The sequence below is a fragment of the Lepisosteus oculatus genome, chromosome 2, assembly GCF_040954835.1.
Source record: "Lepisosteus oculatus isolate fLepOcu1 chromosome 2, fLepOcu1.hap2, whole genome shotgun sequence".
In the NCBI taxonomy this organism is placed as follows: Eukaryota; Metazoa; Chordata; class Actinopteri; order Semionotiformes; family Lepisosteidae; genus Lepisosteus; species Lepisosteus oculatus.
Window position 1 is genome coordinate 75,193,024 of NC_090697.1, and position 25,960 is coordinate 75,218,983.

At 52.1% G+C, this 25,960-nt stretch overlaps 1 protein-coding gene across 2 annotated transcripts; it reads left to right on the forward strand.

Annotated features, from left to right (window-relative positions):
- The first annotated feature begins 864 nt into the window (after positions 1-864).
- On the forward strand, positions 865-24,794 carry sypa (synaptophysin a). 2 transcript variants are annotated; one of them, XM_069183711.1, is made up of 7 exons: positions 865-973; positions 2,384-2,449; positions 16,258-16,382; positions 16,946-17,144; positions 17,744-17,935; positions 18,648-18,980; positions 19,496-24,794. In XM_069183711.1, the coding sequence occupies exons 1-6, from the start codon at positions 956-958 to the stop codon at positions 18,960-18,962; spliced, it is 915 nt and encodes a 304-aa protein (XP_069039812.1). In that variant the 5' UTR covers positions 865-955; the 3' UTR covers positions 18,963-18,980; positions 19,496-24,794. The 2 variants fall into 2 exon arrangements, with proteins under 2 accessions (XP_069039812.1, XP_015196937.1); XM_015341451.2 differs by lacking the exons at positions 865-973; positions 2,384-2,449 and adding an exon at positions 6,124-6,222.
- Positions 24,795-25,960: the final 1,166 nt, after the last annotated feature.

Consider the following 25,960-nt stretch of genomic DNA (forward strand, 5'->3'; position numbering starts at 1 on the left):
ATCCCAGCAGGCACCGGACACACACACACATGCGCGTGCGCCCACCAGGGCCAATTACCCAGAAGCCAACGAACCCACCAGCATGTCTGTGGACTGTGGGAGGGAACCAGAGCCCCCAAGGGAAACCCATGTGAACACGGGGGAGAACATGCAGACTCCCCACAGACAGCACCCCAGGGCCGGAACTGGACCCGGGGCCCCAGCGCGGTGAGGCAGCAATGCTGACCGCTGGCGGGCAGGAGGGAGGGCCCGGCCTAACCTCCCGCGAAAGGGGGTGTCACGATGGAGACTGCCATTACCGTGAAGATGATGCCTGGCAGTTTTCGGCTCTGGGCGAGATCGGTAAAGGAGAAGACGAGGAACAGATTCCGGCGATCTGCGAGTACTTATTACAGCGTTAATTAGACTCAAACGAGCCATGTGGTAGCGGGGGGGTGGGGTTGCAGGGGCTGTGTCACCAATGTGTGCTGCAGACCCAGAGCAGATGGACTGAGGTCCTGACGCCCCCCCTCCCCTGATTCTCCTCCATTATCATTGCAAACAACTCTTAACTGACTAATTCCCTCTAATCTGATCTTTACTCAAAATAATATCCCTGGGACACGCTGGAGCTTGTTTCCAGACCTGCCTTTGTCACAAAGACAAAATGTCTCTCCCAAAAAACAAAAACAGCAGCATTACCGACTGATTGCCGAACCTTGGCACGCAGTGCACGGGATCGAACAATTTGTCTGGCGATGGCATTTTGTAAGAGCCCTCCACCCCCCCCACCGTTGCCAGTACCTAAAATGGCGCACAGTTGGGGATTAAGGCTTCACCGGGCTGTGCCGTGCCCACACTAGGAGCTTGTGACGCCAATAGGAGCTGTTCTACGCTCTGTCCCTCCCTCCCCCTGCTGCCTCTCACTCCCTCCCTCCACTCTGCTGATCTCCTTATCTCCGAGAAAGCCGCAAAGATGGATATTGTGAACCAGGTAACGGCTCTCCAGAACCGATAGATGATGATGCATTTTAAAATGTTGTTTTTTTTTCTCTGTTTTAATTCTTCTTCCTTCTCCTCGCCGCTGCGGTGATCCTTTATTTTTTTCGGAGCGGCGGTCCGGGGAGAAAAAGGAGAGGCTCGATTTCGGGAGCGCCTGGGCGGTCGGGGGACGGGCGCTGCGGGCTGCGCTGCCTTGTTTGTGCGGCGCAGCTGAGATGCGGCTCCTCTGACGGAGCAGCCGGTCCCGCAGCGTCCAGGGCGGAGAGAAGACAAGATGAAAACAGCCGCGACAGCGTTTAGCGCAATAGGCAAATCCCGGTCCAGCGAGGGCTGCGGCTCCCCCAGTCGCGGGGAGCCCGGGGTGCGTGTGATTGTGCGCGGCTGCTGCTCCTGGTGTCTTGCCCGGTGATGTAGCCCGGGTGCGCGCCGGTACCCCGGGGCTGTACCCCGGGGGGCGGATAGACGGGTCCCGGGGCACAGACAGACGCCACTCGGTTTATTCATTCCTGCTCGCTGGGACGCCCAGTCATCTCACGGTTTGCTCTGCGCTGCGCGTCCGTTTTCTCCTGGCCGGTCTGTTTTCTTTTTTTTTTTCATCTGTTTTCACCGCGGCTGTGAAGGGGAGGGAGACCTCCGCCGGGGGGGGGGGGGTGAGGAGAGAATACCCCCCCATCCCTCCTCCATTACCCCACCCCACCTCCCCAGAGGAGGAACACGCTCCCCGCGATGGGGCAGGTGGCAGGTGTGGGGACAAACACGACCCGCCCCGTCGTCGCCACCCGCGGCGCCCGTCCCGTCGCGCATTCCCCCAGCGCGAGCCGGCTGCGTCGACGTCCCGCCAGCCCCGAGCGCCTCCTCGAGCCTGGAGCCGCGCGCGGCTGCGGGGCGGTGAAACAGCCGGGCCCGGCGGGGCAATTAAAGACTGACCCTCCCCCCCCACCACCACCATCACCACCACCATCACCTCACAGCCCCACGCCTGCCGGAGCTCCAGGTGCAGTGGGGTGAAGGAGCTGGGGGGGGGCATGTCGGTCCTCTCGGCGAAGAGGAAGCCGCCGGCGCTCGCGGAGGTGCCGCCCCCACGCGCAGCCGAGGCCCGCTGCGGGGAGGCTCGCGCAGGAGACGGGGATGGAGACGGTGATGAAGACAGGGATGAAGACGGTGATGAAGACGGTGATGGAGACGGTGACGGAGACAGCACCGCTTTTCCTCCGCGGCCCGCCGGTCCCGAGCCTGTCGGCTCTGCGGGAGCAGGGGCCCGGCACCGTTCCAGGACAAGATCCCCCGCATATTCCCCTTCTTCCTCTCATTAGTATTGTTATTCACCTCCAGCGCGGCCCTGGACGTTTTTCGCGCGCGGCACTGATCACCGCGCTGTACTTACTGGTTTGTTTCCTTGCAGCTCGTTGCCAGTGGGCAGTTCAAGATTGCCAAAGAGCCCCTGGGGTTTATCAAGATACTGGAATGGGTGAGTAGCTCTTGACTTACTCTCATATCCTGAACTCCTGAGAAGAACGGATGAATATTCGTGGACAGGGGATACGAAGATGTTAGTATGTACCGCACATGTGCCCCCTTAATATTATCAGCAGTTTTATTGCTGCTGAAACCGGGTGAGCACGCGGGGGGGTTGTGTCCTTTCGTTCACATCTGGAGGTCACAGCGCGTGACGGCGACGCGGCCCGCGTTCGCGCGCGCGAGCCGTGGCAGCTGGAGGCGCTCGCTCCAGCTGTGCGGGAGCACCGCGCGCCCGCCGCTGTGGACACGGGCGAGAGCCCGCGCTGCTGCTGCGCGGATGTGCTTTTAATTATCTTTATTTTCGTTGGGGAAAAAAAAAAAAAGAATTTGAAATCAACCATTATTCAAAATATGATTACAGAATGAACGAAAAGTGAGATACAAAAATACCGATCTTGTTTATTATAGTGGCTATTTTGAACCTGCTGCAAGCAGCTCAGAGCAGGATTTAGGATGTTCCCAGAACCGAGGTTCCGCTCCTCGCCGCCTCCCTGCTCCTGTTTCTACACTGGGGGGCTCCCCAGGACTAAGGAAAGGAGGGTTTTCGCAGAAGAAAGAAAATATGACGCTCTTTATTTCTGGGTCTTGCGGCAGAGGAAACGCACCTCTGCGCTCCGCGAAAGCGATCCTCTTGTTCACGTTTAGCCAACAAACCTCCGATATTTTACCGCCGCCTGGCCTGAGAACAGCATCCCTCTCGTGAGCGGCTCGCCCGCAGGCCCTCCCCCCACTCCTGACGCTGAGAGGTCCCGATTCCTCGGCTCAGCCCCCTGCGGTAACGGAGAGAGAGCCATTCCGTTCTGGCTCCGCTCCACGTATTGTCAGTGTCCGCGGCCCGCCAGTGACGTCATGGCCGAGCGGAAGTGGGGCCAGGGGGCGGGGCGATATCAGCGTTACACACCAGATAGATTTATCAAGCGCTGTGTTGTACATTCTCCCTCTGTGGTGCCAAGGTCTACTCATTGCGCTAAATCAGCTTTCTGCAGCTTCGCAGACTCAATGAACAGAGACGCAGAAGGCATGTGAACTCTACTAATTGAGCAGCTGATTAAGGGTAGTTATTTTAATCCCGGCTCGAAGGAAAACCTGGAGCTGCCTTCAGTCTGGACACCTCTGTGTTCAATTAAGCCCCTTTATTTTTTTCAGTCTACATGTTTTCACCATTGCACCTGTTTCCAGCTCAGAATAGCCTCCCAGCACAACATCCGGACGTGAAGCATGCTGGGGTTCCACTACAATAACGCGTAGCTCGTTCGTTCGGTCATTAACGCTTCCTGCAGTTATGGAGCAGAATTACTTTAGATCATGGACCACATGGCCTCTTCTCCTTCGGAAGGTTTCCTAAATGAAAAACAGGCCCCAGAGATTTTGTAGCAGAGGGCTGGTGCGTCTGTCATCGTTGTGGGTTGACCAGTGCTGGAGAAGGAAGGGCCTGGGGTGCACCACTTCATTTCTTCCTCCACTCCCTTCCTGGCAACTGAGCCCTTTCCTGCTGCAGTACTCCATCAGCCTGGTCCAGGGCTTTTACCATGCTGTCTCTTTAATAGGGATGTATACTCCCTAGGGATTGTATACATGACTGCAGGTCTGCATAAGGCTTGCATGCAGAGTCAGGATTCTCTACAGGGCTTGTATACAGAGCCAGGATTCTCTATAGTGTTTGTATACAGAGTCAGGATTCTCTACTGGGCTTGTATACAGAGCCAGGATTCTCTATAGTGTTTGTATACAGAGTCAGGATTCTCTATAGGGCTTGTATACAGAGCCAGGATTCTCTACAGGGCTTGTATACAGAGTCAGGATTCTCTACAGGGCTTGTATACAGAGTCAGGATTCTCTATAGGGCTTGTATACAGAGTCAGGATTCTCTATAGGGCTTGTATACAGAGTCAGGATTCTCTATAGTGTTTGTATACAGAGTCAGGATTATCTAGAGGGCTTGTATACAGAGTCAGGATTCTCTATAGTGTTTGTATACAGAGTCAGGATTCTCTATAGTGTTTGTATACAGAGTCAGGATTCTCTACTGGGCTTGTATACAGAGCCAGGATTCTCTATAGGGCTTGTATACAGAGTCAGGATTCTCTATAGGGCTTGTATACAGAGTCAGGATTCTCTATAGTGTTTGTATACAGAGTCAGGATTCTCTACAGGTCTTGTAAACAGAGTCAGGATTCTCAGTATTCTCAGAGTCACAGGTCTCTGTAGGGCTTTTATATGGTAGCATGAGTCACTATAGGGCCTGTGTCAGAGTCCGGCTTCTCTAAGAGGCTTGTGTATAGTATCACAAGTATCTATATAGTCTATATCTATGTAGTCAGGGTTCATAGTCATAAGTGTGCAGAGTCAGGGTTCTCTATGGGGCTTTTATACAGTATCACAAGTCTCTATAGGGTCTGTGTCAGAGTCAGGATTCTCTATGAGGCTTTATACAGTATCACAAGTCTCTATAGGGCCTGTGTCAGAGGCAGGATTCTCTATGAGGCTTTATACAGTATCATAAGTCTCCATAGGGTCTGTGACAGAGTCAGGGTGCTGCAGTATATACAGTCAGGATAGGCTTGAGTGTGTCCCAGGAGGGATTGTTCAGCTGTAGCTGGATGTACTTGGGTGTTTGCTCAGGTGGGCAGGCTGACAGGGACTGGGCGAGTATGGGCAGCCCATGCGCATTCCTGCAGCTCCTTGTTCTGCTTCCTCTGCTCGAACCTGATGAATTATGCAGCGAAAGCCGCTGTTCAGCTGGCACCCAGCTCTGCGATGAGGAGGCTGCCACGCAGGGCGCGATGTGGCAGAGAGAGAGGCTCTGCACAGGGCAGCATTGTGCACAGGGCAGCTTCTCTGCTTGGAAACGAGAGTGTGGGCGCCCGGAGGAAGAGAACAAGAAGCGTATGGGGCATCTCTGGGGTTTTACCCTCCAGTGAGGGCAGAGACCAGAGGGTTCTCCAGGGGTTCATCCTCCTGCGAGGGCAGCATGGTGTGATGCTCTCCTGAGCCCCCAGAGTCGGGCTCTGAAGGACAGGTTGACCAGCCCAACAGTCTCACTTTTGGCTTCATCATCTCCTCAGAGGGAGCACTATGACATCACCTTCTTACTCAGACAGCAATGTGACATCACCTTCTTACTCAGACAGCACTGTGACATCACCTCTCCTCACTCAGACCACGCTATGATATCACCTTCATATTGTGGCATTATCTTCAGACTCAGACAGCACTGTGATATAATCTTCTTACACAAACCACGCTGTGATATCATCTTACTTAGAGAGCACTGTGACATCACTTCTACTTACACAGTGCTAGACAGTGCTGTCACATCACCTTCTTACACAGACCACACTGTGACATCACCTTCCTACTCAGACCACACTGTGACATCACCTTCTTACTCAGACCACACTGTAATTTCATCTTCTTACACAGAGAGCACTGTGAGATCACATCTTCTTACACAGTGCTAGGCAGCACTGTGACATCATCTTCTCACTCAGACAGCACTGTGACGTCAACTTCTCACTCAGACAGCACTGTGACGTCATCTTCTCACTCAGACAGCACTGCCATCAGTGACTCACAACCCCTCCTATATCACTGCAGTGAGATGGTATCATCCAGGGCTGAGTCAGGGCCGAGACAGAGACAGCACAGATATGCAGCATGCCTGTGAACTCAGCGCTATGAACAAGAGGTGAAAGTCAGCAGTGGCATTAGAGGTGGCTACAGGTGGGGATTGCAAATAATTGTATACTTTAATACTTTAATAATTGTACATTGTAAATATTGTACACTGAAGTTTTGAGCAAATCTGTGAGGTAACTATGAGAAGTAACTAAACTCTGAATACTAACCAGGGCTTTTCAGCAGTTATGTCTTTACTGTCAGTCAGGCAGTGTTATTGTTCTGACCATCGTTGCACTGTACTGGTCTGCTGCTAATGTCTGGTTATTACGACTGTCAGTTCTAGAGCTACAGCTTCTGGTAAGATCAGGGAAAAGTAGGGATGGATACATGTAAGAGGAGGCCATTCATCTTATTACTCCACACACCCACAACCTTTTGTGTAAAGAAGTTATGGAAGTTATTTATTGACGTTTGGGAGAGTTAACAACAAGTTGATCACACCCCATCATTTACAAAACCCAGCTCTACAGTATATATGTATACACCGACTCAAACACGTTCGTCTCCAGCCTCCCTGCTGCGCCCAGTCTCCACCCTGCGGCTGACCCTTGGCTCCTGCTGTCCGACTGGGGTTCGAGTCGCCTCGTCTTGTGGTCAGAGGGCTGTCCGTTAACCAAGCGGGTTCAGCCATGCTTATCTGGCCAAGGACTCCTAACGTCCACAGAGCCTTCAGTTCTTGTGTGTTGTTGTTTTCCCTGGTGAACACACTTTTAAATGCACCTCCATGTAGCTTCCTCCTGCGTCCTCCAGTTTGTGTTGGTCCTGATGAAGTCCAGTGGGTTCACTTTGTCTGTGTCTTTGAAGATATAAAATACTAGAGTTAAATCGGGTTCCCTCGTAGTTTTCTATGCGCAAGACTAAAGAGATTTAGATAATCAGGCTTTGTCGGTATATGAAATCTCTTTAAACCCGAGGATGTATCTTCCTCTAGCAGTATATTTTTTTGTATGGTGTGGACCAAAACTGTACAAGCATTTATAAATGAGGCTTCACCAGTGCATAGTACAATTATAATATATCACTTGATTTAGTTTCTGTGCTTATAGCTTAACATTCTGTTTGCAATTTTAATCGAGTCTCCTCCTTGTTGGATGAAAAGGATATGTTATCCACACAAGTCATGTAAGTCTCGTAGATCGCTAATTCAAGCTTCCTGTTTCACAATTTCTGTTTTCTTGGTTGGGGTCGCGCTACCTGACAATGGTGTTACCACTTTGTAGTTTGATCTCATCAGGTCTCAGGAGCGCAGGCAGGCTGGGTCGGGTCAGTCCTGGGATAGGAGGCTTCTGATGAAACACCAGGTGGCTGCTGTAATTAGTTTTAATTGTACCAGTAGGTGGTGCTCTTCCCTCTTACCAGACCAGTATCCCTGATTGGTAACATGGAGCACCGCTGTACGGTGAGATGTTAAACTGAGGTTGTGTCTGCTTGGTTATTAAAGAACCCATGTCTGTATGTAACGGTAGGAGTATTAACTATACTGTCCTGACTGCTTAGTTATTAAAGAACCCATGACTCCTGTGTGCAGGAGTGTTCCTGGCCTGTCTCTGTGTGCAGGTGTGCTCTTGGCCTGTCTTCCTGAGCAGGAGTGTTCCTGGCCTGTCTCTGTGTGCAGGTGTGTTCCTGGCCTCTGTCTGTGTGCAGGAGTGTTCCTGGCCTGTGTCTGTGTGCAGGAGTGTTCCTGGCCTGTGTCTGTGTGCAGGAGTGTTCCTGGCCTGTCTCTGTGTACAGGTGTGCTATTGGCCTGTCTCTGTGTGCAGGTGTGCTCTTGGCCTATCTCTGTGTGCAGGTGTGCTCTTGGCCTATCTCTGTGTGCAGGTGTGCTCTTGGCCTGTCTTTGTGTGCAGGAGTGTTCCTGGCCTGTGTCTGTGTGCAGGAGTGTTCCTGGCCTGTGTCTGTGTGCAGGTGTGCTCTTGGCCTTTCTCTGTGTGCAGGTGTGCTCTTGGCCTTTCTCTGTGTGCAGGTGTGCTCTTGGCCTGTCTCTGTGTGCAGGTGTGCTCTTGGCCTATCTCTGTGTGCAGGTGTGCTCTTGGCCTGTCTTTGTGTGCAGGAGTGTTTCTGGCCTGTCTCTGCGTGCAGGTGTATTCCTGGCCAGTCTCTGTGTGCAGGTGTGCTCTTGGCCTATCTCTGTGTGCAGGTGTGCTCTTGGCCTGTCTCTGTGTACAGGTGTGCTATTGGCCTGTCTTCCTGAGCAGGAGTGTTCCTGTCCTGTCTTCCAGGCCGCTGCCTGCTGGTAGCTACAGCTCACCTGTACAATCTCCTAGTGTGCTAAATGAAAACCTGCACAGTACCCTCTTGCAGCTCTTCAGAACCCCACCCTGAGCAGTCCTTGTTAATATCACCTGGCATCAGTGGTTTAATGAGTCTGAGTGATGAGTGGTCTCTTGGCCTGCGGTGTGCGGTGTTTACACAGGGGCGTATTCCGCTGTTAACAAAGCAAAGAGGTTTGCCAGCCTCTCCACACACTGTGGCCCCGGATGCTGTTGACAGCCAGAGCCGGAGAACCGCTTCCCTGACGCAGGCCGGGAGCTGACGGGCTTCAGAGCACCAGCTGGGTTTCCCAGCACAGCTCTCTGGACAGACGGGAGGCCTCTCGACATTTTTAGGCAGAAGTGTTAGCGCGGAGAGGTCCCAGCGGGGCCAGCCAGCAGACAGAAGCGCGTCGGGCTCAGAGCCAGGGCTGGATGGCAGAGGGCCGGGGTCCGTCTCTCCCTGGGCGGTGGGAAGGGCACTGCGGCGCTGGACGGAGCCGGCTGGGCTGGAATTATTGAGCACTGCGGATCGGAGGCAGGGGAGCTGCCCTTCCTCGGCACTCCTGCCCCTGGCAGGGATGATGAACCCCGTCATCACGCTGGGTGTGTAATAGACACAAACAGCAGACCGACTGCGAGTCTGCCAGCTGAGCTGAGTTATTGGCTTTGGTGCTTTAAATGTTTGTTCCTGCCTTAATCCATCTTGCTAATGGCTGCATTTTTAATAGCTCGTTCTGACATGCTGTGGGGAGGCTGTAAATCTCCCGTCGCCTGCTCTGTACCTGCTCGGGGACAGATGGCTGGGGAGAGGCAGGGGCATTCGTAGGTGGTTAGGCCAGTAGGATGCTGGACCGTGTGGGCAAGAGATAGAGATTTGTGCCTCAAAGTGTGTTTGAGTGAGTGCTTCCAGGCCCACCTTGTGTGACATTAGTAAGCGTGTGTGTGATATATTGAGTTTCAGTCAGGCTCGTGTGTGCCTGTGTGTTCTTGGCCCGACTTCTGCTTCTCGGGTGACTCACTGTCCGGTGTTGCTTCTGCCCCCTAGTGGCCGTACACCAGATGACCCCCCTCCTCCCCCCTGTCCTCTCAGACGTTTTGACTTTTCTCTGTCCTTGGGGAACCCCCCCAGTGAGAAGCACAGTGGAACGTCCGCAGAAGCATGTGTGCGCTGGCCTGAGTGTCGGCCTGTGTGTGTGTCCGTGGGGTCAGTGTGGAAAAGGGGATTAAGGAGCTTATTTCAGGGAAGAAAGGTGGAAGGGCGGGGGGGTGACGGCAGCAGGTGAGGTTTTTCAGGATGATTTTGGAGAGGGAAATTAATCAATGCTAACAAGCAGACTGATATTGCTGTCTGTCCTCTGTAGAGTTTCCATTAGTGCTCGATGTTTTTTTAATTCTTCAGAGCTGCAATTTCATTATGGAGCCCCTCTGTGGAAACACAACAGTATTAATCCTCTTATAGCAAGAGGGCTGTAGAATAGTACAGTAGAACAGTCCTGTTACAATAGGAGCTACAGTCCCAGTACAGTAGAACAGTTCTGTTACAATAGGAGCTACAGTCCCAGTACAGTAGAACAGTCCTGTTACAATAGGAGCTACAGTCCCAGTACAGTAGAACAGTCCTGTTACAGTAGGAGCTACAGTCCCAGTACAGTAGAACAGTCCTGTTACAGTAGGAGCTACAGTCCCAGTACAGTAGAACAGTCCTGTTACAATAGGAGCTACAGTCCCAGTACAGTAGAACAGTCCTGTTACAGTAGGAGCTACAGTCCCAGTACAGTAGAACAGTCCTGTTACAATAGGGGCTACAGTCCCAGTACAGTAGAACAGTCCTGTTACAGTAGGAGCTACAGTCCCAGTACAGTAGAACAGTCCTGTTACAATAGGGGCTACAGTCCCAGTACAGTAGAACAGTCCTGTTACAACAGGAGCTACAGTCCCAGTACAGTAGAACAGTCTGTTACAATAGGAGCTACAGTCCCAGTACAGTAGAACAGTCTGTTACAATAGGAGCTACAGTCCCAGTACAGTAGAACAGTCCTGTTACAATAGGGGCTACAGTCCCAGTACAGTAGAACAGTCCTGTTACAATAGGAGCTACAGTCCCAGTACAGTAGAACAGTCCTGTTACAATAGGGGCTACAGTCCCAGTACAGTAGAACAGTCCTGTTACAATAGGAGCTACAGTCCCAGTACAGTAGAACAGTCCTGTTACAGTAGGGGCTACAGTCCCAGTACAGTAGAACAGTCCTGTCACAGTAGTCTGTGCTAGTGTGCGCAGCCCCTAGTCTTGTCTTTGTTACCAGCAAGAGGAGAGCAGGTACTGTATACACACAGCCAGAGGATGTTTTTGTCAATCAAGGCACCCAGATTGGAAACGAGGTCTCTCTAACGAACGGCAGCTCAGCAGTTTGAGCTGTAAGTGTGTGTGTTGTGTGTGTGTGTGTGTGAGCGGGTGCGCTCTCCTGCTGCTGCAGCAGATGAAAGGCTGGCCAGCACAGTCTCGGGGCCAGACTGTCATCGCGGCTCAGGTACGGAACATCTCCGGTCTCCGTGGAAACCGTGATGTCAGCCTCCTCCACCGCCGCGGCCCCACCTGCTTTCCCCGCTCAGGTCCCGTTGCCGTGGCAACCGGCCTGCGCAGCCTCCCTGTCCGCTCTCCAGTGTGCTGTGAATGAAGGTGGGGGTGGAGGAGGCAGTGAGTCAGCCGCTCGGTGAATCACTGAATCACTCATTGTCAGAAAGTATTCTTGCTGGCGGCCCGCCGCAGTATTTATTCCAGTCTTGCTTCCGTTGTTTTTCCCCGTCTCTAAAGGGCATGGTGCCACTCCCCTGTCTCTCTGCCTGGTGAAGAATCTCTCCCCACTGGTGCGCTTGCACTGCAGGCTGAGCTCTGTAGACCCATGGCTGCGGCGAGCCGGCTCTGACCGGACGGTCAGGGAGTGGCCAGGCAGGTGGACCGGAGCTGGCAGGGTCACCCTGAGCCTGCCACGCAGGCCAGACCAGGCGGTACAGCCCTGGCGCCCAGTTAACAGCAGCCTGGCGGTTCCGAACACACACAGGAAGAGGCGGGCGGCGCTGGACGCAATGAGCCCGGTGTCCGGGGACGCCCGGGGACAACTCCCGTGTCCCGTGGGGACTGCAGCCCGCAGTGGCCTGGCTCGTGGTACCGAACCGTCTCGAGAGAGAGGGTCGTGCCTCTCCCCGAAGGGGCAACTTGTTGTACAGCGGCAGGACACGAACAAACAAGACGCGTATCTGTGCGTAAATCCCAGGGCGTTTCTCGAAAAGAGTAGGGGTGTAACCCCAGTGTCCTGGCCAAATTCCCATTGGTTCTTACCCATCATGACCTCCTAATAACTCCCCTCTCTGAACTGGCTTCATCACTCTGCTCTCCTCCCCACTGAGAGCTGCTGTGTGGGGAGAGGATCCAGGTGGGGCTGCACACTGGTGGTGGTGGAGGGGATCCCCATTACCTGTACAGCGCTTTGAGTGGAGTGTCCAGAAAAGCGCTATATAAGTGTGAGGAGTTCTTATTATTATTATTATAAAAGAGTCAACTGTTGGTCAAGGTTACGGCTGCAGGTAGAAATGAGATATTTGAACCTGTTTGTTTTTAAACTGGGAAAGCTGTACTGTATCTGCGCTCTGAGGGGAGTCATTGGAATTTTGGGTGAAGGTCCTCTAGGATGGAATGTGCTTTAGGCAAGACTTCCGAGTGATACACCTGGGATCGGGCTGAAAGATCAGCGCCAGTGATCTGTCAGACAAGACTCCCCCAGTTTGTTCTTAGTCCTCAGATTCAGATCCAAAACCGGCAGATCAGGGCAAAAGATGAAGAAGATTTGCTAAAAGACTAATAAAACATGATCAACTGCAATTTATCAACCTTAAAATGCTTAAACGTTCTTAAGAAAAATTTATGCTTTTTTGAAAATCGAGCCTTTTTTGAGTCGAGATTTGCATTAAAATTTAACTTGCAGTCCAGAACAGACCCTAAACACTTATATTCCTCAGCCATTTCAACAGATTCTCTCCTGAAACAGGTTTAAGGGGGGGGCTGTCCTCACATCTGCTGTCTGCAGGCAGAGACTCTGTGTTTAACACTCATATAGATTACAGGACAGCTCTGAGCGCCTGTAAGCACCATGTGCTGTTTGTATTAAATATCCCTTCCTTCCTCGTCTTGCCTGAAGTCCCACCTGCTGACTCTGACACTGGGCAGTTGAGTGTCTCGCTGCCCCAGGTGCTCTCTGTCCATGGCGCATTGCACGGTGGGACAGGATAGGGGCAGCCGTGCCGGTTGGCCTGAATTTCCAGGTCACGTCCGTTTCTCGTGTCGGCTCTGCGATGGCATTCTGGGTACTGTGTTCCTGTCCTCCACGTCTGGGCATTTTAACTTCCTTCTGCAGGAGGAGATTCTGAAACTGATCTCACATAGTTAGGTACAGAGCTAACAGGTGGAACAGGCAGACATTATGTTCCACTCCTTTATTTCTCAGAATACCGCACCTTCTGCTCTCCAAAGAGATGATTTTTTTCCTTCCACACGCATTTCATTATCGCCTCTACTTCTCAGTGTCAAACATGAAAATTGCCTCTCATTTTTCTCTCCATATCTCTCTACTGTGCATTTATGATCAGCTCCTTAATGAGCTGTGAGGGAGGAAGGCAAGGAAGTAGGTGTGGGTATATCTGTGTAACACTGTTGTGCGTTGTGTGTGTCTGCGCTGGACTGTGTGACCCTGTCATGGGGCAGGTGGGTATATATCGAGACAGGAAGTGTGGCAGGTGTGGGTATATATCGAGACAGGAAGTGGGGTAGATGGTGGTATATCGAGACAGGAAGTGGGGTAGATGTGGGTATATCTGAAACAGGCAGATGTGCCAGGTGCTGTAGTCTGTTGTATCTGGCATGTAGTGTATATGTGTACCTGCTGCTGTGTGTGTGTGTGTGTGTGTGTGTGTGTGCGTGCGCGCGCCAGGTGCTGTTGTGTGAGTGTGTGAGTGTGTTTGTGTGTGTGAGTGTGTGTGTGTGTGTGTGTGTGAGAGTGTGTGTGTGTGTGTGCGCGCGCGCGCACGCGCGCGCCAGGTGTTGTTGTGTGCCTGGTGCTAATGTGTGTGTGTACCAGGTGCTGTTGTGTGTGTGTGTACCAGGTGCTGTTGTGTGTCTGTGTGTACCAGGTGCTGTTGTGTGTGTGTGTGCCTGGTGCTAATGTGTGTGTGTGCCAGGTGCTGTGGTGTGTGTGTGTGTGTGTGTGTGCCAGGTGCTGTGGTGTGTGTGTGTGTGCGTGCCAGGTGCTGTGTTGTACTGTATGTGCCTGGTGCTAAAGTGTGTGTGTACCAGGTGCTGTGGCGTGTGTGCCTGGTGCTAATGTGTGTGCCTGGTACTGTTGTGTGTGTGTGCCAGGTGCTGTGCTGTGTGTGTGCCGGGTGCTGTAGTGTGTGTGCCAGGTGCTGTTGTGTGTGTGTGTGTGCGTCAGGTGTTGTTATGTGTAGCTCTCTTCTCTTGGAGATGAAGGTTGTCTGACAGATGGTGCTCCAGTGAAATGGATTAATATCAGGATTCTCAGTTCAATCCGATCTGTGGCACAATGGTAAAAATAGCCTTCCTTAATCTGCAGTGCAGCATGTGTGTGTGATAGTGTGCTCTCAGGCTTTGTTTTTTATTTTTAAAAAAAGGACAAGAGCATCAGTTTTTCTTTCTTGAATAATATAAAAATCAGGAGCAGTCAGGTCTCCTGCACCTCCGTTCCAGGAGTATTATTGTATGTGTCTGTAACAGTGGTTGAAAAGCCAGCAGTAACAGACAGCCTGTCCTCAATAAGACACCGTTTGAGCAGGGAGCTGCGTCAGCATGCGTAGGCTGCAAAGGAACAGGTATAGACTGATTTAAAGGTAAAGGTGTCACACCTGAAGAAGGCTCCAAGGCCAAAACGCAGTGTTTATCTTCTCTTTGCCTTCACCTTTCAGAGCAGAATGAAATGAACCTTAACCTTTCCTCAATAAGGAAAGATCATTTACAGTGACAGGGCACCCCCACACCACACTGGGGTGCGCTGGGTGGTCCCCCAGAAAATGCACATAGGAAAGCTGTTTCACCCCAAGAACAGTGGGGTAGCCCTGACACTGTCAAGCCTGTGTGTGCCCCCCTGAGTCTGTGCCCTGACGAGGATTACAGCAGATCCACAGACGGCAGTTTGGATCGGTTCAGATTGCTTCCAACAGAATTCGCGTCACCATTTCATCGTAGACTTCGTTTGGGGTTTTGGGGGGTTGATTATTGGGAGGGGTAGTTTAGATAAAGAAACTAGCCTTGTGGGATGAAGACAGCCTTGGAAATATGATTAATAGGATTCTGCCCCCATAAACTCCCAGTTAAACTCCCTGCTAACCTATAGAAACCCACTTGAAAGCCAGAGCTGCCTCTGCCAGTCTGCTTTCTCTCCCCTCCCCCCTCCTCCACAGGAGCACATCTTTCAGGACTTTTTGTACAATGATCTCCAGTAAATAGACAGCAGGATGAAACATCACGACCCAGAGCCTGCACAGTTATGAGCTGGACGTCTGTTCCCTGTTCCCCTTGGGACAGCCCACAGAAAGAGGAACAGCAAGGACAGGAGACAGGAGAGCTGGAGATTCGATGTTAATTGTATTTGTATTTATTTTGGCAGCACAGATGTATTCATTGGTCGTGCCAATAAAGCATCCTGAATTGAATTGAATAGGAGATACAAATACATATGTGATGCATAAGAATAGTTTCAGAACAAATGCTGTGATAAAGTGCTCCCCATTGTGACTCCCGTTGCACAGCAGTCTGAGCCGTTCCAGGGTTTACTGCTGGCTGGCAGGCACCTGAGCTCTAGTAATAATAATTAATAATTGCTTACACTTATATAGCGCTTTTCTGGACACTCCACTCAAAGCGCTTTACAGGTAATGGGGACTCCCCTCCACCACCACCAATGTGCAGCATCCACCTGGATGATGCGACGGCAGCCATAGTGCGCCAGAACGCTCACCACACATCAGCTATCAGTGGGGAGGAGAGCAGAGTAATGTAGCCAATTCATAGAAGGGGATTATTAGGAGGCCATGATTGGTAAGGGCCAATTGGAAATTTGGCCAGGACACCGGGGTTACACCCCTACTCTTTTCGAGAAGCGCCCTGGGATTTTTAATGACCACAGAGAGTCAGGACCTCGGTTTTACGTCTCATCCGAAGGACGGCGCCTGTTTACAGTATAGTGTCCCCATCACTATACTGGGGCATTAGGACCCACATGGACCACAGGGTGAGTGCCCCCTGCTGGCCCCACTAACACCTCTTCCAGCAGCAACCTTAGTGAACAGCAGGGGCTGGGCAGTCAGTGACTCTGAACAGGCCGGCGTGCGTGGTGGACCCAAGACCAAGCACAGACACACAGACGTTTTCTCTGCTTGGTCAGGCAGGGGTCTGCAAGAGCATGCAGGGGGTCAAGCCTGCAGTGGGGGTCTGGTAGGCACCCCTGGCAGCCGTGTTCCTTTGCAGAGAGCTAGTCACGCTGTACAGAGCTGCTCTGTTCCATACGGGCTTGCTAAGACAGCTGGGTCAGATTTCTGCAGACAGCTTCACCTCCAGTGCAGTCTGTTTTGCTGTGTTGAGATTGGCGGCACTGCGGTAGCCAGAGACAGTTGCTCCTTCTTCCTTCCCCAGGGGGAGGGGTGCTGGAGCGCCCCCTGCAGCCCCCCTGAAGAAGTGCACTGCCACACACCAGCCCACAGCGCCCCTCGCTCGGGGCCAGAGCACCGTGCCTGTGAGTAAACCCCCTCTATTTGCCCCCAGGTGTTCGCCATCTTCGCGTTCGCCACGTGTGGCAGCTACTCGGGCGAGTTCAAGATGAGCGTGGAGTGCCAGGTGCGCAACGAGAGCGACCTGAGCATCGAGGTGGAGTTCGAGTATCCCTTCAGGTACACACCGCCCCCTGCTGGCAGGGCTGTGTCTCTGTGTGTCAGGCTGGGTGACTGTCGTTCTCTGTGTGTTTCTGTGCTGGAGAGTGTGACACTGTTGTTCTCTCTGTGTGTCTGTCTCTGTGTCACACTGTCATTCTCTCTGTGACACTGCTGTTCTGTGTGTATCTGTCTCTGTGTGACACTGTTGTTCTCTCTGTGACACTGTCAGTCTGTGTGTGTCTGTCTCTGTGTCACACTGTCATTCTGTGTGTGTCTTTCTCTGTGTGACACAGTCTTTCTCTGTGTGTGCTCTGGACAGTGTGACAATGTCATTCTGTGTGTGTCTGTCTCTGTGTGACACAGTCGTTCTCTGTGTGTGTCTGCTCTGGACAGTGTGACACTGTCATTCTGTGTGTGTCTGTCTCTGTGACACAGTCGTTCTCTGTGTGTGTCTGCTCTGGACAGTGTGACACTGTTGTTCCGTATTTCTGGAGATGATAACTCTCTCCTCTCCCTGTCCCTCTCTCACCCTGATCTATCCCTCCACCCCCATCTCTCTGCTGTCCCCCACTGCCCCCCAGGCTGCACCAGGTGTATTTCGACGCCCCCACCTGCAGTAAGGGTGGCACAGAGAGGCTGTTCCTGCTGGGCGATTACTCCTCCTCAGCACAGTTCTTCGTCACCATCGGAGTCTTCTCCTTCCTGTACTCGCTGGGGGCCCTCGTCGTCTACTTCTTCTTCCAGGAGCGCTACCGCGAGAACAACAAGGGGCCCATGATTGTGAGTCACTGCCTCCGCTTGTCTGAGTCCTGCTCTTCCTGTGTCTCTTTCTCTTTCTCCCAGTGTCTCCTAGTGTTTCTCTGCATCTCCCTGCGTGTCCCAGCATCTTCCTATGTCTCCTAGCATCTTCCTACGTCTCCCAGTGTCTCCCGGTTTCTCTCTGTAGCTATCTGCGTCTCCCAGCGTCTCCCAGCGTCTCCCAGCTTCTCCCAGCGTCTCCCTGCGTCTCCCTGCGTCTCTCAGGCTATGTCCCTCTCTCAGCCCTGTGCTGTGCTCCCCTCCCCACTCTCCTCTCCTACCCTCTCTCTCTCTCTCCTCCCCTGTGTGGTCAGTGTGACATGTCCACTCTGTGTCTCTCAGGCTATGTCCCTCTCTCTGCCCTGCGCTGTGTGGTCAGTGTGTTCTGTCCATCCTGTCCACCCTCTCTCAGGCTATGTCCCTCTCTCGGCCCTACGCTGTGTGGTCAGTGTGTTGTGTCCATCCTGTCCACCCTCTCTCAGGCTATGTCCCTCTCTCGGCCCTGCGCTGTGTGGTCAGTGTGTCGTGTCCGCCCTCTCTCTGGCCCGTGTCCCCCGCTGACGCGTGTCCCTGTGTTGCAGGACTTCGTGGTGACGTGCGTGTTCGCGTTCATGTGGCTGGTGAGCTCGGCCGCCTGGGCCAAGGGGCTGTCGGACGTGAAGACGGCCACGGACCCCGAGCGGGTCATCACCCTGATCAAGGCGTGCGAGGAGCCGGGGAACCGCTGCAAGGAGCTGCACGATCCTGTCACGTCCGGCCTCAACACCTCGGTGGTAAGACAGCGCCCTCCGGGGGCCGGGGCTCTGGGGTACACTGGCAGCGCGGAGACTGGCTGACGCCCCGTCTTCTGCCCCTCCCACCTCTGTCCCTCCCCTTCTCCCCTGCCTTAATCCCCTCTGTTCCCCTCTCCCATCCCCCTGTGCTCTCTACCCCCCTCCCTCTCTCTTCTCTCTCCTCTCCCTCTCTCCTCTCTCCATCTCCTCTTCCTCTGTCCTCTCTCTCCCCTCTCTGCCCCTTCTCTTCTCTCCCCCCTCTCTCTCTCCCCTCTCTCTCTTATCTCCTCCCTCTCTCCCCTCTCTCTCCTCTCCCTCCCACCTCCCTCTCTCCTCTCTCGGTCTCCTCTCCCTCCCCCCTCCCTCTCTCTTCTCTCTCCTCTCCCTCTCTCCTCTCTCCATCTCCTCTTCCTCTGTCCTCTCTCTCCCCTCTCTGCCCCTTCTCTTCTCTCCTCCCTCTCTCCCCCCTCTCTCTCTCCCCCCTCTCTCCTCTCCCTCCCACCTCCCTCTCTCCTCTCTCGGTCTCCTCTCCCTCTCTCCTCTCTCCATCTCCTCTTCCTCTGTCCTCTCTCTCCCCTCTCTGCCCCTTCTCTTCTCTCCCCCCTCTCTCTCTCCCCCCTCTCTCCTCTCCCTCCCACCTCTCTCTCTCCCCCCTCTCTCCTCCCCCTCCCTCCTCTCTCTCTCCTCTCCCCCCCTCCCTCTCTCCTCTCAGGTCTTCGGCTTCCTGAACCTCATCCTGTGGGCAGGGAACCTGTGGTTTGTGTTCAAGGAGACAGGCTGGAGCGCCCCCTTCATGCGCTACCCCCCACCCTCACAGGAGAAGCAGCCCGCCCCCGAGTCCTTCAGCCAGCCAGGGGGCGGCTACGGCCCGGAGGGGGGCTACGGCCAGGCCGACCCCTACGCCAGCTCACAGGGGGGGTACCAGCCCGAGTATGGCCAGCAAGGGGGCTACAACCAAGGAGGCGACTACAGTCAGGGAGGGTACGGCCAGCCCGTGGCGCCCACCTCCTTCTCCAACCAGATGTGAGCGGAGAGCAGTGGGCTGGTGAGTGAGTCTCGTTAACACTGCGCCCTGAACCTCGGGGGATACTGCGTGCTGAAGCTAAAGAGACAAAGGCACAGCCGCGTGTAAGATTGGTATGAGCACGTTTTTCTTAGAATTGCCAATTATTTTTGATGTACCCTGAAAAGTTTGGAAACATTCGCCAATTGTCTTTTTCACATTTTCTAAGAGCTTTTCCTCTCCCTCCACCCTCTCTTCCTCCTGCCTCTCCCCCTTCTCCTTCCTCTCCTCCCCCCCTCCTTCCCTCCTCTCTCTCTCCTCCCACTCTCTTCTCCCCCCTCTCTCCCTTCCCCTCCCTTCTCCCCTATCTCTCCCCCCCTCTCCTCCTCTCTCCCATCTCTCCTCTCTACTCTCCTCCCCTCTCTCTTTCCTCGTCTCCTCTCCCCTCTCTCTCTCCTCCCCCCTTCCACCCTCCTCTCTCTCTTCCCACCCCTCTCTTCCCACCCCTCTCTCTCCTCCCCTCTCTCTCCTCTTCTCTCTCCCCTGTCTCTCTGCAGAAGGAGGGTGTAGCTTGATAGCAGAAGGCTGTGTGTGAACTGAAGACCCCTCTGCGCTCCTGTCAGTCTGTCTGTCTGTTTGTCTGTCTGTGAGCAGAAAGAGGGGAGGAGGTTGGGTTGGAAAGGGGGGGGGGGGCATTAAGGCACAATATGGGGTGGGGGGGCGCTTAAAATCTCTCAATGTTCTATCCCTGTAACGTTCCTAAAGGTGATGAATTTCTATTTAACCGTAAAGGAAATGGGTGAACTACTACATAAATAAATGCATAACAGAACTTGAAAGCAACACAGAACCAAAACTGATCTAGTTTTAAAACAAAAAAACAACACAACAATAATAAACTTGAGAGAATGTAATTGTTTGTGATGTGTAAATATTAATATGAATACATATATATATGAATATATGTTATTGAATTATTCTACTTCAGTAATGCTAGGAGATTAGCTAGTGATTAAAATAAAGACTCAGCCCACATCGGTAGTTACACAGCTGCAAGGTACTATTCTGATGTGAATTTTATTTGATTTTATTGTATTGCTTTCTTAAGTTCTATAGTTTTCTGTCTCCTTCCTCCTGCTTTTCCACGTTTCTATAATTGTTTTTTTAAGGAACAATTTTTGAATCAATGTTTTTTAAGTCTTAAAACAGACGCGCAGAGTTTTAAGATGCTCGGAGTGGAGAGAGAGAGGGGGGCGGGGAGGAGGACAGGGGTGGGTGAAGGAGGTGAGGGGGGCGCGGGCTGGGAGCAGATCCTTCTAGATCCCCCTCGCCGTGGGGCTGGCCGGCCGCAGGGCAGGCTCCCCAACACTCCCAGCAGCCGGTTTCTTTCACAAAACAACCCGAACTGCTCCTGTGTCTGAGCCCTCTGACACACACACACACACACAACTGCACACAGAGAGGTTCTGGGTCTCTTTCCCTCATGCTGTCACACACCAACCGCAGTCAGCTCGAAAATACCCAACATCCCCTTCACACCCGAGTCTCACCTGGGGTACCGCCACTGCTACCAACTACCTGTGTTACACAGGCACCTGTGTTGTACTTCCATAGCCTATACATTACTGACTTAGAGACTTCTGGGGAAAAGCAGGTTGCTACTGCAAGTGGTGTTGGTGGCCCAGTAGGGGGAGCCCTTTGCTCTGCACCATTGTTTCCAAATCAGTGCGCCAGTATGGTGACCAGGGACGCTGTCCTGAAGGACGTAACGTCGTCTGGGTGAAGCTTTAAACTGAGGTCCTGACGACTTGGTGGTTGAAGATCCCTGTGGCCCTGTGTAGGAGGGGTGTTGACCTCAGTCTCCTGGCTTCCTCCCACTCTGAGTCTGAGCTCTCTGACCAATCTGGCCTCCCTCATGTTCCCCCAGTTCAAGTGGTGCAGTTGTTTCTTACTCTTCTCACTGATCTGTGGGGCTGCTGGTGCAGAATGGCCACTGTGTGTCTCCCAGATGGGGCTGCTGGTGCAGACTGGCTGCTGTGCGTCTCCCAGGTGGGGCTGCTGGTGCAGAATGGCCACTGTGTGCCTCCCAGGAGACTTGGACCTACAAAGACCCACACTCACATACACTTGAGCACACAAGGACAAAGACACACACTCAGAGGCACTCAGACACACAAAGACACACACTCAGAGGCACTCAGACACACACTCAGAGGCACTCAGACACACAAAGGCACATACTGTAGAACACATTGACAAAATGTCTTGATAGCAGCAGTCAGGTACATTAGTCCTTCAGGCGGTTGTTATGATGGTGTCTGATCTCACCCTGTGTTCCCATGGTGCTCTCCCACATGCAGTCTCAGACCACTCCTCCAGAGGGCAGTGTAGGGACAGGAGAGGCACCAGCTGAGCAAATTACACTTCACTGCTTTCCCATGCTAAAGGGAGGCGTACTTCTTATTGAATAAGCAGAGGAAAATAAAGCTACTTAATACGAATTATTAGTACAAACGTAAGAACAACATACATTTGCTGTCCTTCCTCTCTGCAGAAAAGTCGCCTGACTATTGCATCTCCATCACTATGACTAAGTTTAGGTTTGCAGGTGTTTTGCGGCTCACAGGAGTTTTGTTTCTGAGCTCCCTCTGGCGGCAGACTGGTGTAACTGCAGGCGCCCTATTCGGCTCCACGCTCCAGTGAGGCGGTACCCCGGCATTGGTTGTGGCCATGACTCCCCGGCACAGCGCCATCGACTCTCCTCCCCCAGAAATATAAGCACGGACTTCACAGGTCAACAAACATGCCGGATCTCTTGGGTTAGCTAGTTTCCTTTCTTTGATTCTGTTATTTCTGAATGCAGTTGAGCAGTCAAAGTACAGCTGTGTGGAAATGGGGATGTCTTATTGGGGAGCTCAGGTGCCCGGTTAAGCTGGGATGATCTGGACTAGCAGTCAGTCTGGAGCGAGACTAATTGCAGTCATCCGTGAGACTAGGGTTCCATATTATACTGGACATCCCAGATTTTCACTGCAGAAATAAGATGTCCCACATGAATCAGCATGGAGGACTTTAGTCCGGTCTGTGGCTGTGAGGTGTGACGCTGGCAGTCCTGGGCAGGACTGGTGTTGTGGACAGCTGTTCTGTCTAGTGGCCTGTGTAAGAACAGGGATCGCAGGTCCTGGTCCTGCTGGGCTGGTCAGTCTGCAGGCTTTCTGTCCAGCTGGGCTCTGCAAGTACTGCTGCTTTAAAGAGACCTGGAACACCTCCAGACACACTGACTGACCCTGCAGGACCAGGACTGGACATCACTGCAGACACACTGACTGACCCTGCAGGACCAGGACTGGACATCACTGCAGACACACTGACTGACCCTGCAGGACCAGGACTGGACATCACTGCAGAGACACTGACTGATCCTCCAGGACCAGGACTGGACACCACTGCAGACACACTGACTGATCCTCCAGGACCAGGACTGGACACCACTGCAGACACACTGACTGACCCTGCAGGACCAGGACTGGACATCACTGCAGACACACTGACCGGCTCTGCAGGAACAGGACTGGACATCACTGCAGACACACTGACTGATCCTCCAGGACCAGGACTGGACATCACTGCAGACACACTGACTGACCCTGCAGGACCAGGACTGGACACCACTGCAGACACACTGACCGACCCTGCAGGACCAGGACTGGACATCACTGCAGACACACTGACTGATCCTCCAGGACCAGGACTGGACACCACTCCAGACACACTGACCGACCCTGCAGGACCAGGACTGGACACCACTGCAGACACACTGACCGGCCCTCTCTAGCATGAAGTAGGGGCATAGATGAAACCATAATTATTACATTTCTCAGACTGGCAGATAACCTTACTTCGGAGTGCTAATACTTTCATCGGCAGCTGTTTGTTTTATAAATCATCACCTGAATAATTTGGGATCTATCCGTTTACTGAGCCTGTTCTCTGTTCCCAGATTATTCCTGGAATACTGTTTATGCACAACTGATTCTGATTTAACTTAGTTTCTGATCTTGAAAGATATTTCAGTTCCTCTGCTTATCATTTACCCACATTTTATGGTGTAACACTGTCATTCGTATGTCTCTTATTGTGTTTCTTGTTCCCCCCCAGTCATTGCACTACCATTATCTGCAGCAAATCTGTGAAATCGAGGCAACAGAAATGTTAAAATGACCCAGCTTGGGGACATTTGATTTGCTACTTGTGGTAACAGTGCAACTGAGAGGAACAGGGTAAAATGAAGTATAATAGTGCAATACTGGGACGACAAGGAAAAAGTGAAACTCGGCTTTATTTTCTATGTGCTATTTTTTTATTTCTGTTTTCGAAGTCTCCTGTGCAGGCTGAGAACCTTGGTTTGTTAAAATACTTTCTTGTCACCTGTTCAGAATACTATTTTGCCCTCAACACTACAAACACTAAAATCAGGACTCTGATCAGAGCTGAATTCACCAGCACACACACTGGGGACTCCTGATTGTACTAAACATATGTGCCATCACAGTGACCCCGTCCTTTCACAATCCGGTCTGAATTTACCAGTGTGCACACACACTGGGGATTCCTGATTGTACTACACACATGGGTCATGCCATCACAGTGACCCTGTCCTTTCACGATCGGGGTCGAATTCACCAGCACACGCTCTGTGCTCATCTGCCTGAGCTGCCGTCTGGTCGGACCTGACCGCACTAATCTGTAAACACTGTATCTCAGCTGTTTGCACTGAATTCACCAGGACTGTGCCCGGTGCACTGCATAGTACAGTGATCCTCTGTGCCTGGTGCAGTGCCTGGTAGAGTGCCCCTAGGACAGTCCTCTGTGTCCAGCACAGGGCACGGTAGGACGCCACTCTGTGCCCAGAGCATGGTATGATGCCACTATGTCCAGCACAGGGCAAGGTACGACGCCACTCTGTGCCCAGAGCATGGTATGATGTCACTATGTCCAGCACAGGGCACGGTAGGACGTCACTCTGTGCCCAGAGCATGGTATGATGTCACTATGTCCAGCACAGGGCACGGTAGGACGCCACTCTGTGCCCAGAGCATGGTATGATGTCACTATGTCCAGCACAGGGCACGGTAGGACGTCACTCTGTGCCCAGAGCATGGTATGATGTCACTATGTCCAGCACAGGGCACGGTAGGACGCCACTCTGTGCCCAGAGTATGGTATGATGTCACTATGTCCAGCACAGGGCACGGTAGGACGCCACTCTGTGCCCAGAGCATGGTATGATGCCACTATGTCCAGCACAGGGCACGGTAGGACGCCACTCTGTGCCCAGAGCATGGTATGATGCCACTATGTCCAGCACAGGGCACAGTAGGACGCCACTCTGTGTCTCCTGCAGTGCACAGTCTTTTCTCATTTCTCACCACATCAGCAACAGAATAGAGGCCAGCAAGCCCAGACTGACTCTTTGTATGATCACTTAGAGCAGAGAGAAAGTGAGTGATGCTCCTGTCCTGTTCGTTTTTGGAATCAAAACTCTCTGACTTATCATAATCTGTCTCTCCTCTTTCTACCTCTTCTGCTCCCTCTCTAGGTCTCCCTCTCTCTCTCTGTCTCTCTTCTAAAAATACGCTATATAAATACTCTATTGTAAGTTGTAACTGGTGTGTCTGTGATTCGCGATGCCTCTCGGTTTGTGTTGTGTTACTGTGTATGATGTATATTTAATATTAACCTACTGGTAACGAAGCAGAAAAAAAATTCTGAGAAACTTACAAATTCTGTTCTGTTCTATATTCTGTGGACTCCGCGTGAAAAAAAATAAAATTGAAGTTATACTGAAGAGTTTAATACTCTGTGTCTTTCGCCTCATTTTGTACTCTAATCTTGGTCTGTAGGTCTGTGTTTCTCTCCGTCTCTGTTGATCAGCTGTATGTGTGAATTGGCAGAATGTGGTCCTCTTCTGTCAAATTGAAAGGCGAACTTTAAAGGTGCAGATGTATTGGAACCATTCTAAACCAGGCACACAAAAAAGGCGCCATCCTTCGGATGAGACGCAAAAACCGAGGTCCCGACTCTCTGTGGTCATTAAGTATCCTATGGCATTTCTAGAAAAGAGTAGGGGTCTTAACCCAGTGTCCTGGCCAGATTTCCCCCTGGCCTTTACCAATCATGGCTTCCTAATAACCCCCCTCTCTGAACTGGCTTCATCACTCTGCTCTCCTCCCCACTGAGAGCTGGAGTGTGGGGAGAGTACTGGTGCACTCTGGCTGCCGTCACATCATCCAGGTGGGGCTGCACACTGGTGGTGGTGGAGGGGATCCCCATTACCTTTAAAGCACTTTGAGTGGAGTGTCCAGAAAAACGCTATATAAGTTTAAGCAATTATTTATTATCATTACTTCTTACTGTAAGTGCAGTTCTTAACTTGAGCAACAGAGGGCGACGTTCTTGCTTCCTGTAATGGTGATGTCACTCCAGGAGACAGCAGGACCCCAACAGGAAGCTGCAGGGTGCTGTGGTTTGGAGCCAAGACCACCTGTGATACATAAGACCACTGTGCTTGTGAGTGCTTGCGGGGGTATTAGAGCTGGGCCTGAAGGCAGTAACGTTTCCCCTCTCACAGAGCCTGCCAGGGGCAACACACTAGCGCCCTCTCCAGGCACTGGACACTTTAACATTTCCTTATTACTGTGGTCCTTAACATGATAAAGCCAACAGGCAGCATAAGATGTTAATACACGTTATATACATGTAGTAACAATACATTTATATCTATATCTACATCTATATTTATATTCATATGTGCAATATGATTTTTCTGTGTACTAGTTTGTTCTGTGTGTGTTCTGGACTGTGTGTAACTCTTTTAGTGCACCCCTCACTGTACTGATTGTATTGTATTATTATTAGTATTGTATCATTCGTTACACTGTGGGTGTGTTGTCTGTGTTAAGCTGCTGTTCCACTGCAATTTCCCTCACAGGATCAATAAAGTATCTATCTATGTTGTCAAT

Excerpts from the sequence above, each read along its gene's own strand:
- sypa (XM_069183711.1), top strand. Across the intron at positions 16,383-16,945 it reads GAGTTCGAGTATCCCTTCAG|GCTGCACCAGGTGTATTTCG; the intron begins GTACACACCGCC and ends ACTGCCCCCCAG. Across the intron at positions 17,936-18,647 it reads CCGGCCTCAACACCTCGGTG|GTCTTCGGCTTCCTGAACCT; the intron begins GTAAGACAGCGC and ends CTCTCCTCTCAG.